Here is a 12922-nt window from a genome sequence, read left to right on the forward strand (position 1 = left end):
GTTATCGAATTCCGTTAGCATCTTCCAACAATGTGCAATTTCCACCACAGTCGTTTATCCGATTGGACACTTTTTGGCCATGCAGCAGGGACCTTGTGATCGAAATGCTACTGGACGCTGCGAGGAGCTGAAAATTGCTGCGGCGACACGGGCTATGTTGGCGCAGCCTGATTGACGCCTTCGACTCAGGTAGGTATTTCGCAGTGGCAGGCAAGACTCGTCTGCCCCAAGTTGCCTTCCGCAAAGCCTTCTTCTTCGTCAATTTCTCTTGCCTGGCTTGAACTTGATTTGAAATTACCCTCACTGCGATTTCGGCCACATCGCAATCGCCATACCGGGTAAGTACAAGCTCATTCATCACACACCTGTTTTCACGGCAACTGACAATCGCAAATTAGGAAGACGACATCGGCCGAAACCCCTCGAATCCCGGAGCCTGATCAAAATGTTCAGCGATCACGCTCACCATCAACAAAGAACTACCGGTTGGCAGCCCGCGAGCGCTCCTAGATATGCCACAGAGAAACGGGAACGGAGCGTCAGCAGTGAAGAAGAGAGTTGTGACGGGCTTACAAAGCGGGCAAGAACAACGGGATCGCTTCGCATGCCGAACAGCGCGGGGCAGACCTTGGTCAAGCTATCACATGAGGCATACACCGTGGGCTGGGTTTGTGCGCTTCCTCTTGAGATGGCTGCGGCACAAGCAATGCTCGATTGCACACATGAACCCCTCGACATGAACTCGAACGACAGCAATGTCTATACATTTGGCGGAATCGGCCCTCATAACATCGTCATCGCGTGCTTGCCTTCGGGGCAGTATGGCACAAACAGTGCGGCGGTAGTGGCAAACAACATGCTTTGGAGCTTCCCTTCCATAAACATTGGTTTGATGGTTGGGATAGGCGGCGGTGTTCCCGGAAAGGTTGACATACGGCTTGGTGATGTTGTGGTCAGCAATCCGACAGGAGATTCCTCGGGGGTCGTACAATATGATTTCGGCAAGGCTGTAAACGAGGGTCGCTTCGAACGCATTGGGAGTCTAAACAAACCTCCCCAATCAGTCCTTGCGGCTGTCTCTAAACTACGAGCCAACCACGAAGGCCGAAAAAGTCAAATCCCGGCGATTTTGGTCGACATGGAAACCCGCAACCCTGAAATGAGAGAGTTCTCGTATCGAAACGTGGACGAAGACCGACTGTTTGAAGCATCATATGAACATTCCGGGGAAACTTGCGACAATTGCGATAGGTCGAAGCTGATATCACGCGGTCTACGGCCAACGCGCAACCCGAGTATCCATTACGGAATCATTGCCTCTGGGAATCAGGTTATGAAAAATGCGAAAACGAGGGACCGATTGGCGAAAGAACTTGGATCGATATGCTTTGAGATGGAAGCTGCAGGGCTGATGGACAATTTTCCATGCCTTGTCATTCGCGGCATCTGTGATTATTCGGATTCCCACAAAGCAAAGCGATGGCAGAAATATGCCGCTGCTACCGCCGCAGCATACGCAAAGGAGCTTCTTCTCATCGCGCCACCTCATAGAAACTCCACTGCTCGAATGCGGCCTGAAGTTCAGATTGTTGGTAAGTCAATGACGCTTTACTCGCACCAAGGTAATGTCTGCTTACGATGTCCCACAGCAACACCATCGTCAGATCGCAAGAGGCTTCTGGACTCACTCAAGTTTAATCAGATTGACAAGCGGCACGCCAATATCAAGGCCAACCATGCCAAAACCTGCGAGTGGCTTCTTGAGTATCCTGACTATACCACCTGGATAGATCGTAAGATGTATCCTCAGCATCACGGCTTCCTATGGATCAGGGGAAAACCCGGGGCAGGAAAGTCAACGATCATGAAATTCGCCTTCAGCCGAGCGAGAAGGAGAGCCGCATCGATTGGGCCTTCCATTTCATTCTTTTTTAACGCTAGAGGCGAGGAGCTCGAGAAGTCGACGCTGGGAATGTATCGGTCACTCTTACATCAGCTTTTGGAGAAAATGCCCGATCTACAAGTTTTACTCGACATCAACGACGGCACACAAGAGTTCGTAGTCTGGGACTTAGAGAAGACCAAGACCCTCTTCCGCAGCGCCGTCCGGAAACTCGGGAAACGGCAACTTACTTGTTTCATTGACGCCCTTGATGAATGCGCCGAAAGTGAGGTCCGAGAGATGGTCGAGCTCTTCGAAGACCTAGGACAGTACGCGGTTCAGAACGATATCCGATTCTACGTTTGCTTCTCCAGTCGGCACTACCCTTATATCGATATACAATACGGTCAAAAGCTCATTCTGGAGGACCAGATCGGTCACGAGAGAGATCTTGCAGAGTACGTCCGTACTAGTCTCAAGGCCGGTACTGGGCCCAAGAGTGACGAGGTCATCGCCGAAATCTTACGAAAAGCTTCTGGAGTTTTTATGTGGGTCGTACTTGTGGTCGATATTCTTAACAAGGAGTACCGTAAGGGTCGCTTATTCGCGGTCAAAAGTCGCTTGAAAGAAATTCCATCCGAATTGAGCGAGCTCTTCCGGAATATATTAACAAGAGACCAAGAGAACCTTGACGATCTGCTTCTATGCATTCAGTGGGTTCTCTACAGCGTACGACCTCTAAACCGCGAAGAATACTATTTCGCCTTGGCCTCCGGCTTGGAGCCCGACACGCTGGAAAAGTGGGATCCCAATGAGATCCCGTGCGATTACATGGATCGTCTGATTGTCAGTTCGTCTAAGGGACTGGCTGAAACAACGAGGTCCGATGATAAGACTGTTCAATTCATTCACGAGTCGGTACGTGACTTTCTTATCAAGGACAATGGGTTGCGTACTCTCTGGCCAGAGATGAGCACTGATTTCGAGGCTCAAAGCCACAATCGATTACGGGACTGCTGCCATGAATACTCGACTCAAGTCAACATTTCTAAACACTTGCACGATGACGACTTTTTATTCAGTACATCCAAAAAGCAATCTATCGATTTCCAAGCCGCAATCGACCGTGGATTTCCATTCCTGGAGTATGCAACCAGCCAAGTACTCTACCACGCCAATGCCGCTGCCCGGACCACCCCACAGACCGAGTTTCTTCAGCACTTTCCCTTGGAACAATGGATACAGAGAAGCAATATCTTTGAAAGGCACAGAATCAGAATGCAGGAGCATGGTACTACGAACCTCTTATATATCGTTGCGGAAAGGGGTTTAACGAGGCTGGTTGAGGCAGCGCTCCACCATGACTCGGATGCCGAAGTACGCGGCGGCCGCCATGGGTACCCACTCCTTGCGGCTTTGAAAGAAGGTCATGACGACGTAGCAAGAATCTTGCTGCAACATATTGCAAGTTCTGCAAGAGAATTTGGGTCTACAGCATACAATACCCTGGGATCTGAGTCGAGCAGCCAAGTCCACCCTAGCATTAACTGCACAGACAAAGAAGGACGCACATCCCTTTACTTTGCTGCAGAAAGAGGGCAAATCGACATCGCCAGAATGCTATTCGATTTGGGCGCGCAACCTGAACTTATACCAAAAGACCTATCTTATAGCCCTCTGGTTCGCGCTGCCGAAAAGGGACAGGAAGCTCTTGTGCGGTTAATTCTTGGGCAGCGGTCCGCACTTCAAGCTAAAGTTACTACCAACGCAACTCTACGATCACCGTTATCGGTGGACAAATATGAAGACGTCATAAGAGCCCTCTTCAGGGCGGTTAAAACTGGAAACCTAGGCACTGCGAGAATCATTCTTGACACTGGTGTCAGCATCGATACCGAGTATGAGCCCTTCCCCACACCTCTAGTAGCGGCAGTCGCAAGTGGTCAAAGATCTTGCATCGAGTTCCTTCTTGAGAGTGGAGCAGACATCAACAAAGGATGTCGCAGGTACGGGAGGAATCCAATTCACGAGGCAATTGCAGCTGCACCTGAAGCGATCATTCGACTATTAATTCAGAGAGGGTGTAATTTGGAAGCTCGAGACGTATCTGGGCAGACACCTATCCACACCGCTTGCAAATGGAATGGTAAAGCAGAAACAGTAGCGCTTCTACTTAGAGAAGGTGCGAATGTTTGTGCGCAAAACGACGCGGGGAACACTCCTTTGATCGTTGCTGCATCAAATGACCACGTCGACATTGTGGAACTACTATTGAGCCAGGGCATTCCTACACATCACAGTAATCATGCTGGATCCATGTTCTCTCATGAAGCGTCACAACAACAATTCGATGGTGGGCCTCCAGATTTTAGGCACATAGCGAACAAGCTCGGAGAGACTGCTCTCTTCGTAGTCCGACCCAACGGGTCTAGTCGAGTCATGAGGAACCTCTTGAATGCAGGTCTGGATCCTACGCATCAAGATAATCTCGGAAAGAACTTCCTCCATGAGGCATGTAAGAGAGGTAGTCCAAGCCCTAGATACCTTTACGATGTGCAGGAGGCCGTTGAGAAGGGTCTTGAAATTGACGGCCGGGACTACGAGGGACGAACCCCCCTTATGAATGCTGCTAAGATATCGGATTCTCCATTCGTCAAGTTTCTGCTTCGACATGGGGCCGACCCCAATGCAAGGGATAACAAAGGACAAACGCCACTATCTGAGGCATTTTCATCATATCGTTACTACTTTACATCAGAAGTATTTTATAGCCTTCTCGATGGAGGTGCTGATGTCACAGCACCAGGCCCAGAAGGTAAAAGTTTACTGGACATGGCTGCTCGGCAGGGTGAAGGTGCTATTACAGAACTTCTAAGGGAAGCAATGAAGAAAAAAGGCATTACTTCATGAGGATTGACATGTTTGTATGACGTCTAGCGCGACTTCGGATTTCCTTCAGGCTCTGATGGTGGTGTTTCTTGTATCTTTGGGTTGGGCACTCAGTGTTTACTTGATTATCATTACCACACAAGACGTTAGGATAGAAACTCCAATTTGAGTAGCTTTTATACGTTTCTGCGAACCATTCGCGGCTCTCATCTGAATGCTTAAAAGACGTCGCAAGGCCGACATCTCAATCTCCCCGGAGGATTGCGCCGGCTTCGGCCGGCCAAAATTACCCCGCTATCACCGTCCCGCGGCGAAGTCCTCCGTCAACCCCGCCAAAGTGGGCCAGGCGCTTTCTATCGGCAGACTCGAGCTTAGGATATACTCGCATCCTAAGACTTTGTAATCAGCAAGTGTTTATGGAATCATCTACAAATGCAGGACAAAAACATCACACGAACCAAGTACAGATCTCAATCATGAAATGCAAACGCCGGACTCGCCAACGAAAATACAAGGTGACAAGGCGAAACTAACTTTCCCCAGAACCAATCCAAATCCCACGCATGATGCAATCAACTTGTTCCAGTTCAGATACCCAAGGGCCCAAGTCACGTTCGTTAGCCTCTCGGCAAAAGCTCCCTAAAAGTCAAAAAGAGCCTCATCCACTGAGTATTCCATGCATGCAAAAGCACAAAAGAGATCCATCATCCGCGCCCTTCCGTTTTCTGCGCGCCCTATCTGTACATGCCCGCTATCAAAACCCCACCAACCCGCCGGTGACGAAGGATCCACTTCCCATCTCCGACCCCGCGCCGGTGTAATCTCCTACCGTTTGACGATTGGATTAATCATCTTCACCACCTCACTTAAATCCATCTTATATCGATTGATTCAGCTCACGGCTCCGTTGACATTTTAATTACCCATCTTCAAATCATTGAAACTCCAATAACTCCAGATTTCCATCTTCCTCCCTCAATATCGCCCTCCCAAATCACCACCCACCTTAACTATCACCACCACAACCAACACCACCAAAATGTCCGACCAAATCGAAAAAGTCCTCACAACCGCCGCCCCAGCGCCCCTCCCCCAATTCTCCCAAGCCGTGAAATACAACGGCATGGTCTACTGCTCCGGCAACATCGGCATCCTCCCCGACAAGCCAGGCATGGTCCAGGCCGAGGGCACAGTCAAAGACCGCACCCGCCAGGCCCTCAAGAACCTGACCGCCGTCCTCGAGGCTTCGGGAAGTTCCCTCCGCAACGTCGTCAAGGTCAACGTCTACATTACGCAGATGTCCGATTTCGCCACCATGAACGAGGCGTATGACGAGTTCTTCACGTTTGATCCCAAGCCTGTGAGTTTCTCTCTCATTCATGTCTAGAACTGACTTTGCTCGTCGTTCCTGGCAGGTCGTGGCGATCAAGGAAATGAGAGAATGCGTGCTGATACTATAAATGGAAAGGCCCGCACGTGTGTTGCAGTGTACCAGCTACCGCTGGGCACCGATGTCGAGATTGAGTGCACGGCTTTCCTGAACAAGCCCACTCAGAAGCTGTAGATTCCTCGCATTTTGGACTTTGAAACTGTGTTTCAACTTTGAAGGAACAAACCTATTTTGAACTACTGTATTTATGTAATAGTGAACGCCTGGGTAACAGCAACCCGCCCTATTGGGCATGGCTTCTGCAAATCTATAAGAAAAGCACAGTTTTCCCACCCTTTTGAGCAGCCTCCTCATGGGACTGCATGCCCCTAACGCCGGGTAACAAATCAGCAAGCCCCTTCCACATCATATCTTCATCAAGCGCCAGTGAAATGAGCTCCCATATAGCACACCTTACTGCCGATATCTGGCAAGCTGTGCCATGATATTCTGAACCTGCACTGCGGAATCACCGGTTCCAGTTGCAGGAGGGTGGCCGTTCGGGCCATTCGGGGGTGGCGCGCCATTCGGAGCAAAGGCCTGTCCGCCATACGAGGCAGGCTGCGGTGGTGCCGCAGGCGGCGCTTGCTGAAGACCACCCATAAGGGCTTGCAGCTGGGCGTTTGCAGCTCCGGCAGCATTGTTGACAGCCGCCGGTCCACCCTGTGGGTTCAAGCTAACCAGCAACCGTTGCAAGGTCGCATTATCAATACCACTCATCATGCTGGCGAGGTCGGCTGGCACTCCCGCTGGTGGTTGAGGTTGTTGGACAGGAGGCCCACGTGGCGGCCCCTGGCCTCCGTGATAAGCAGGTGCCTGAGGATGCACGGGCTGCCCTCCATAAGGCTGTCCGTAGCCCGGGTACTGAGGCTGGGGAGGCGGGGCACTCTGATAAGGTGCCGCCGGCACAGCTTGTGACTTGGCCCGGAGGACGAGCTCTGCCGCGATCGGCGGATCGATGTCTCGGTAATCGTCGTATCGGGCACTGACGCCTCCGGAGCGGTCAAAGACTCGGAGCGGGATCTTACCCATGTTCTGTGCCTGTATGTCGAGATCGACAATGGCGTGTACGCCTTCGATGACTTGGCGTTGGACAATAGCCTCACGAGGGAAACTTGGGTGGAGGAACATGACGTCAACCTTCAGGCCGCGATCGGTGAAACCGCGCTGAACCCAGGTTATGAAGTCGCGGCTAAGATCCTGGAGGAGCAAGAATTGAACGTCAGGAACCTGATTGCCGTAGCGGCGAGGAATGTCGAGGCGGTCGTCGGCTGCAGAAGGACGACCATAAGCCGCAGGCGGGCTGGGGCTACGCCGGCGGTATCCATCGTTGTGGCGGCCATATCCCTGCGGGGACCGCGAACGACCGCGGGAGTGGTCATGAGAGTCCTGCTGGTAACGATCCCGACCGTGACTATCCTCACGGCCATGGCCACGTCGGGGAGGGCTGTTACGTCCCGGCCTGTAATCATCGCGGTTACGACGGTTGTCATGGTGTGAGTTGGCTCCGTCATGACGATCTTGACGTCCTGACTGTCGGCCTCCACGACCGCCACGGTCTGGCGAGCGGTTCCTCTCGTTGCCGTCCTTTTTCTTTTGGGCGCGTGAGATTTCCAGATCTAGTAAAAGTGAGCAAGGCCCTCTCGGTGCATGTTGTTGAAGACTACTTACGAATCTTGCGACCCTTGATTTCGCTGCCCTGCAGGTTGTCCATGGCAGCTTGGGCATCTTCGAGGTTGTGATATTGAACGAAGCCATAGGCGGACTTGAGTGAGATCTGGGCGAGACGGCCGTATCTGTGGAAGATATCAAAGACATCCCGCTTGGAAACGCGTTCGCTCGACAGGTTGCCTGAAAAGAAGTCAATGGCGCCGTCGGGTCTGCCTGATGAGAGAGAGCGCGAACCAATGAAGATGCGTGAGCCATCGGGGAATTTATCCCATTTGGCATCAGCCATGTAACGGCGCTCGTCGTTTACGAAAGTGTCCCAAAGCTTCTGGCGGTCAGCAGTATCGTCCGTCGGGCCGGCCGGGTAGCCGCCAGGGATGGGATAGGGAGGCGCGTTCATTGAAGTGATGGGCATGGCCGCGTTCAAACCGTTGGCGGGTGGAGGTGGGAGGCTGCCATAGACGTCGGATGCGGTACTAGGGGCACCGGGAGCACCCGTAGCTACGTAAGCAGATGGTTGACCTGACGTGGGCGGAGCAATCATGTTGGGAGAGACATGAGAAGCAGCGGTCTGAGGAGGAAAGCCTCGATAGTCTTCAGATGGATATGTGGGAGCCGCCTGTTGAGGCAACGGAGGTCTGGGAGGAAGAGTGGCAGACGCAGACGAGGTCAAGTTGGACGATGGCTGAGCATCATGGTTCTGAGTAGAGCCAGTGGGAGATTGATTGTTGCTGGACTCGCTCGCCTGGCCTGTCATCTCAGCAACAAGGCGAGAGATATCAACGGCGGGGTCATCCTCGGGAGCATTGTCATTGCGTGCGTTGAAGGAGGCGCCGTTGGCAGTCGAATGAGGCGCGCTTGAATCAGCTCCTTGGTGGGCGGCAGCTGGTTGGGAAGGCGCGGATTTGGCTGAGGGTTCTGCAGCAGTAGCAGTGGCCGACGAGGAATCAGCGGCAGCGACGGTGGAGGGGGCCACTTGCGAAGGGCTTGTCAAAGAATCAGGAGCGGCGGAATTGTGAATGGATTCTGGTGCCTTTGATACATCATCCTCTTCCGCGCCATCTTGATCCGCGTCCCGAGGAGGAGAGTCGAAGATCTTGAGATAATCATCCTCGCCGGCATCTGGCTCCACCTGCTGTTCCTGAACCTTGTCCGTGTGTGTCTCCTCTTCCTCGCCGTAGGCATCGTCCAGGCTGTCGACGTCGTCTTCGGCGTCTGCGTTGTCCGCGGCAGCTTGCGCATACGGCTCGGTTGAAATTGGTGCATGTGCAGGTGCTTCTAGATCGCCTTGAGCGACTCCATTAGTGTGGGCGGTCATTGCATCAAGGATATCAGCAGTATCCTGGAGAGCAGGTACAACGGCTGGAGCGGCGGAGTGGAGGGGAGATGGACAGTAGGGCGAGAGGTCGGCGGCAGTAGCCTGGAACTCGGGGGTGGCCTCCGGTTCGGGCATTCAAGCTATTGGACTTGTTGGCGCACTGGATGGCGGTAATAAGTAGTATTGTTGTTGATAGTGGCCTGAAGATGCGAGTGGGCGATGTGACGACAGCTTTGGAAGCTTGCTGATGTCGAAGATGGCAAGGCTTGCGCGAAACGGGCAGAAGAAGCTTGTGTGAGGTTGACGAGGCAAGCTTGTGGGCGGACAGGTTAAGGAATGGGCTTTATGTCAATGGAGTGGAAGCGACGAACGAGGCAACCGGGCGCCTTGTTTTTAGCAAATTCAGTCGAGCCGCAGCAATGCCGTCATGTACTTAGGGGCCAAGGCAAGCGCGAGGCAAGGCAAGCACGGCTGGGTTGGTTGGTTTGTTTGGGGGTCCAAACGAGAGAGTAAGAGCAGATACCCAGAGTGGCAGGAAGGCGGGGTGGGAATGGAAGGAAGGAAGCAGGCGCAAAAGAAAGAGGCTGCAGGCACGGGGGAATCTCCGATGGGGTTGGGCGGCGGAATGAGTACCAAGTAAGGTATGAATGGGTGAGTGAGTGCGTTGTGACAGCAGATGGAAGAGGCGACTCGGAGAAGTCAGAAATCTCTGAGACGGGAGTTTATTTTCCTCTGGTGCTGGGCTGGAGAGGTCGGAAGGGTGTCGATTCAGCAGTAGGAGAAAGGCGAGGTGAGAGAGGATGCAGGAGGAACGTTGAACCTTGAGGCCATGAGCACCGAGGTGTGGTTGGTGGCTGCTGCGGCGGTGTCGCGTGAAAGTATGTGCGGTGGAAAGGGAAAAAAGGTTAAAAAGCTCAGGCACGAACGACGTGGTGGAGCCTGGAGGGCCGCCTGGGAGGAAAAGTCGAAAAAATCGCTGTGTGAAGGACTGCAGGTGGAAGGAAACAACCTCAGGTAGGCAAGGTGCCATCCCACCCGCTGCCAGAGCTCTGTTCTCCGCAAGGCTGGCCGATCCCGCTGGACGGAATGAGGCCTGACCAATGTGACCGTGGGAAAACGGTTGGAAGCCCACAGCCCGACGCTAGCTTCATCTGGCAGCTCAATTGCGCTTGGCCAAATACGGATACCGTGTCTATCTCACAGTTTAGCATCTCTCAAACACGGTACATCAATACTCAGGAAAAGTCCAGATCCACCAACTTGGTCTATCAATTAATGATGATGACTACTGTCTGGTGCAGACTGGTCAGTTCTGCAAAGAATTACCTACCTTGCAACCCGGAATTCAATCTAATTTCTCATCTTGTCGCCAGTCAGATGGCTTTTTGTCTGAACTTCAGTCTCCATCAATTTGACGTCTTCCTTTGATCAACTTAACCGCCACAATGAAGTTTGCGACAAGTCTATATCAATCTGTCCGTCCAATATTGGGAAGCCCTTTCATTCGACCCCTGGAGCTTGTCCGCTGGGCTCGCTTCCAAGCATTCGAGGCGGATTTTGATCCTGAAGAGTTGGAAAAGGCAAGATCATGGCACAAGTCCTTCAACGGTAGCCAACTCCCCAAGGGGCAAACGACTTATGCCCGATCCAGTGGCCCGGGTGGTCAGCATGTCAACAAGTAGGCTCCTCGCATATATACTGGATATTCCGGTATCTCTAACCTCTGGCTTGCATTTTTGCTAATGTCATGATAGAACGGAGAGCAAAGCGGTCACGGTTTGGCCTGTCAAGGACATCTTACCAGTCTTGCCTAAATTGCTACACCAAGGCATCAGGGCATCCAAATACTACACAGCTAGATCTGATTCTCTGACATTCCAAGCTCAAACGCACCGCCAGAGAGATGCCAACTCGGAGGAAAACCAGCAAAAGCTCGTCGACGAGATCCAGAGGATATACCAAGAGACAGTCCCTGGCGAAACAAGTTCTGACAAGAAGAAGAAACATGCTGAGATGTGAGTTGTCTTTTCATACACCAATGCACCTGAGGGCTAACAAGGAGTGTAGAGCAAAACAATTCAACGAGGGACGACTGAGGCAGAAGAAACAAATGAGCACCAAGAAGCAGAATCGACGTTCTTTTGACTGAGCAGGTTAGGAAATGTCCAAAGTGTCGACACCTGATTTTCGGTCCGGCAAGAAAAGGTGATGATGGATTCCGACCTGGCGGGTGTTGCTGAGTCGTGGCACCAAGCCCGCCCAGCTGCTTTTTCTGCCCAGCTAACAAAGTTGGCGGAACCGAGACATGCAAACACCAGGCCGCCAGCCGGTCGAACTACGGAGGAGAGAAGATATTGGTGTGGGGTAGGGTCCAGAGCTGGCCAAGCACCAAAGAACGGCCGGCTGGCAAACAAGAGGGGTTCAGGCCTGGACCCTGAACTTTGACTCAGAAAACGGCATTTCAATAGCATGTGCCAAGGACGGAATGCTTACTATTCAAGACGGCAGAGAAACCTGTGTCGTCTGTATTAGACATGGGTAGATGTATGGATATGTGTACTTTTTCATACGGAGATGTAAATATTAGATGCAAGACTCGCTCAGAAGCAGATCAAAGAGTGGTGGTGGCTGCTCCGGCCAGACATCTGAACCGTTTGCAGGTCAGCCTCAGACCAGAGCTTTCCCATGATCTTGTCTTAGGACTTAATAAGGCTGGTATTACCTATCGAGAGGAAATCTGATATGAAGACGAGCAGCTGACGGACTGGTTGGGGGCCGTTTTGAGTATGTACCAAATAGAAGCTAGAACGCACCCACCGAGCAGTTGTCAGCTGGGGTGGGGACCCCAGTTCTCATGGCTGGGCCCGGGCCGCCTCGTCAGGCCGTCAGCATCCATCCAGCACCCCCATCCTAAATGGGTCGCTTCATTATTAACAATACCTAGTAAATTGTCGTGGAAAGAAATACACGTATGAAGGGGTCCAGGGGGGGGGTTCCTCGACAAAGCGAGAGCGATCCTCAGACGATCAGTGGTCAGAACAAGAGCCGGAGCTCCTGTGCTGGGAATATTGTCAGTGAGCTGTCTCCAAGTTGCGGGACCATCCATGTTCAAGAGAGAATGAGGGTCCCTGATGTCTCGAGCTGGCGCATATGGTGCTTAGATGCTAAAGTGCCCCTAATGCCTATACATGTCCACTATCTTTGGTGTAGCGGCGTGTGGTCCACTTGTTCGTCTCTTCCATTCCCATCCAGTCTTTGTATCTCCGCAGCCTCGAATCCTTCTCTTTCTCTTCACTCCCACTTCCTCCCATCGTCGTTTTTTGGTTTCCAAATTCTCCAAACACCGTCTCTTCTTTCCACCCAACATCGCGTGCTCGACGCCCGTCAAATTGATCTGCGACATAGCGTCATAGTGACAGCACACCACCCCCTTCATCTATCTGCTGTGTGCCGATTTGATCCTTGCGTCCAATTCACACTGGCCCCGCGAGACCCTCTCAAGGGGCAGTCAACACGACCAGGGACCGTCGATCATCAAATCAGCCCAATAATCCAGCCAAACACCTGCCGTGCCCACTTTGTCAGCTGCTCGCTCCTTTGAGCAATCTTGGCCAGATTGTTCTGAGACTTCCACCTCGAGCCTCGAATTCTCTCTTCCTGCGACTTGGATACGGAGACAAATTCTTTATCAAGACAATTTTGCTGATTGTCTCATTCGCCCTACCATTGTCGAACC

General features: G+C 52.3%; 5 protein-coding genes across 5 annotated transcripts; 3 read left to right on the top strand and 2 right to left on the bottom strand.

The window, feature by feature from the left end:
* Positions 1-445: 445 nt before the first annotated feature.
* On the top strand, positions 446-4792 carry CPAR01_07498 (uncharacterized protein; the record flags this gene model as incomplete). Its single annotated transcript, XM_060491767.1, has 2 exons — positions 446-1592; positions 1650-4792. 2 exons carry the CDS (start codon positions 446-448, stop codon positions 4790-4792), a joined length of 4290 nt encoding a protein of 1429 aa, XP_060350641.1.
* Positions 4793-5810: 1018 nt separating this feature from the next.
* On the top strand, positions 5811-6335 carry CPAR01_07499 (endoribonuclease L-PSP; the record flags this gene model as incomplete). Its single annotated transcript, XM_060491768.1, has 2 exons — positions 5811-6131; positions 6240-6335. The coding sequence occupies 2 exons, from the start codon at positions 5811-5813 to the stop codon at positions 6333-6335; spliced, it is 417 nt and encodes a 138-aa protein (XP_060350642.1).
* A 279-nt stretch (positions 6336-6614) lies between these two features.
* Positions 6615-9321, bottom strand: CPAR01_07500 (RNA recognition domain-containing protein; the record flags this gene model as incomplete). The annotated part of the gene is made up of 2 exons (XM_060491769.1): positions 6615-7819; positions 7872-9321. The coding sequence occupies 2 exons, from the start codon at positions 9319-9321 to the stop codon at positions 6615-6617; spliced, it is 2655 nt and encodes an 884-aa protein (XP_060350643.1).
* A 298-nt stretch (positions 9322-9619) lies between these two features.
* CPAR01_07501 (uncharacterized protein) lies at positions 9620-10216 on the bottom strand (the record flags this gene model as incomplete). Its single annotated transcript, XM_060491770.1, has 1 exon — positions 9620-10216. The coding sequence occupies one exon, from the start codon at positions 10214-10216 to the stop codon at positions 9620-9622; it is 597 nt and encodes a 198-aa protein (XP_060350644.1).
* Positions 10217-10631: 415 nt separating this feature from the next.
* Positions 10632-11335, top strand: CPAR01_07502 (peptidyl-tRNA hydrolase domain-containing protein; the record flags this gene model as incomplete). The annotated part of the gene is made up of 3 exons (XM_060491771.1): positions 10632-10864; positions 10941-11201; positions 11254-11335. The coding sequence occupies 3 exons, from the start codon at positions 10632-10634 to the stop codon at positions 11333-11335; spliced, it is 576 nt and encodes a 191-aa protein (XP_060350645.1).
* Positions 11336-12922: the final 1587 nt, after the last annotated feature.

Source organism: Colletotrichum paranaense, assembly GCF_030867605.1.
Source record: "Colletotrichum paranaense strain IMI 384185 chromosome Unknown Scaffold_5.1, whole genome shotgun sequence".
Taxonomy (NCBI): domain Eukaryota; kingdom Fungi; phylum Ascomycota; class Sordariomycetes; order Glomerellales; family Glomerellaceae; genus Colletotrichum; species Colletotrichum paranaense.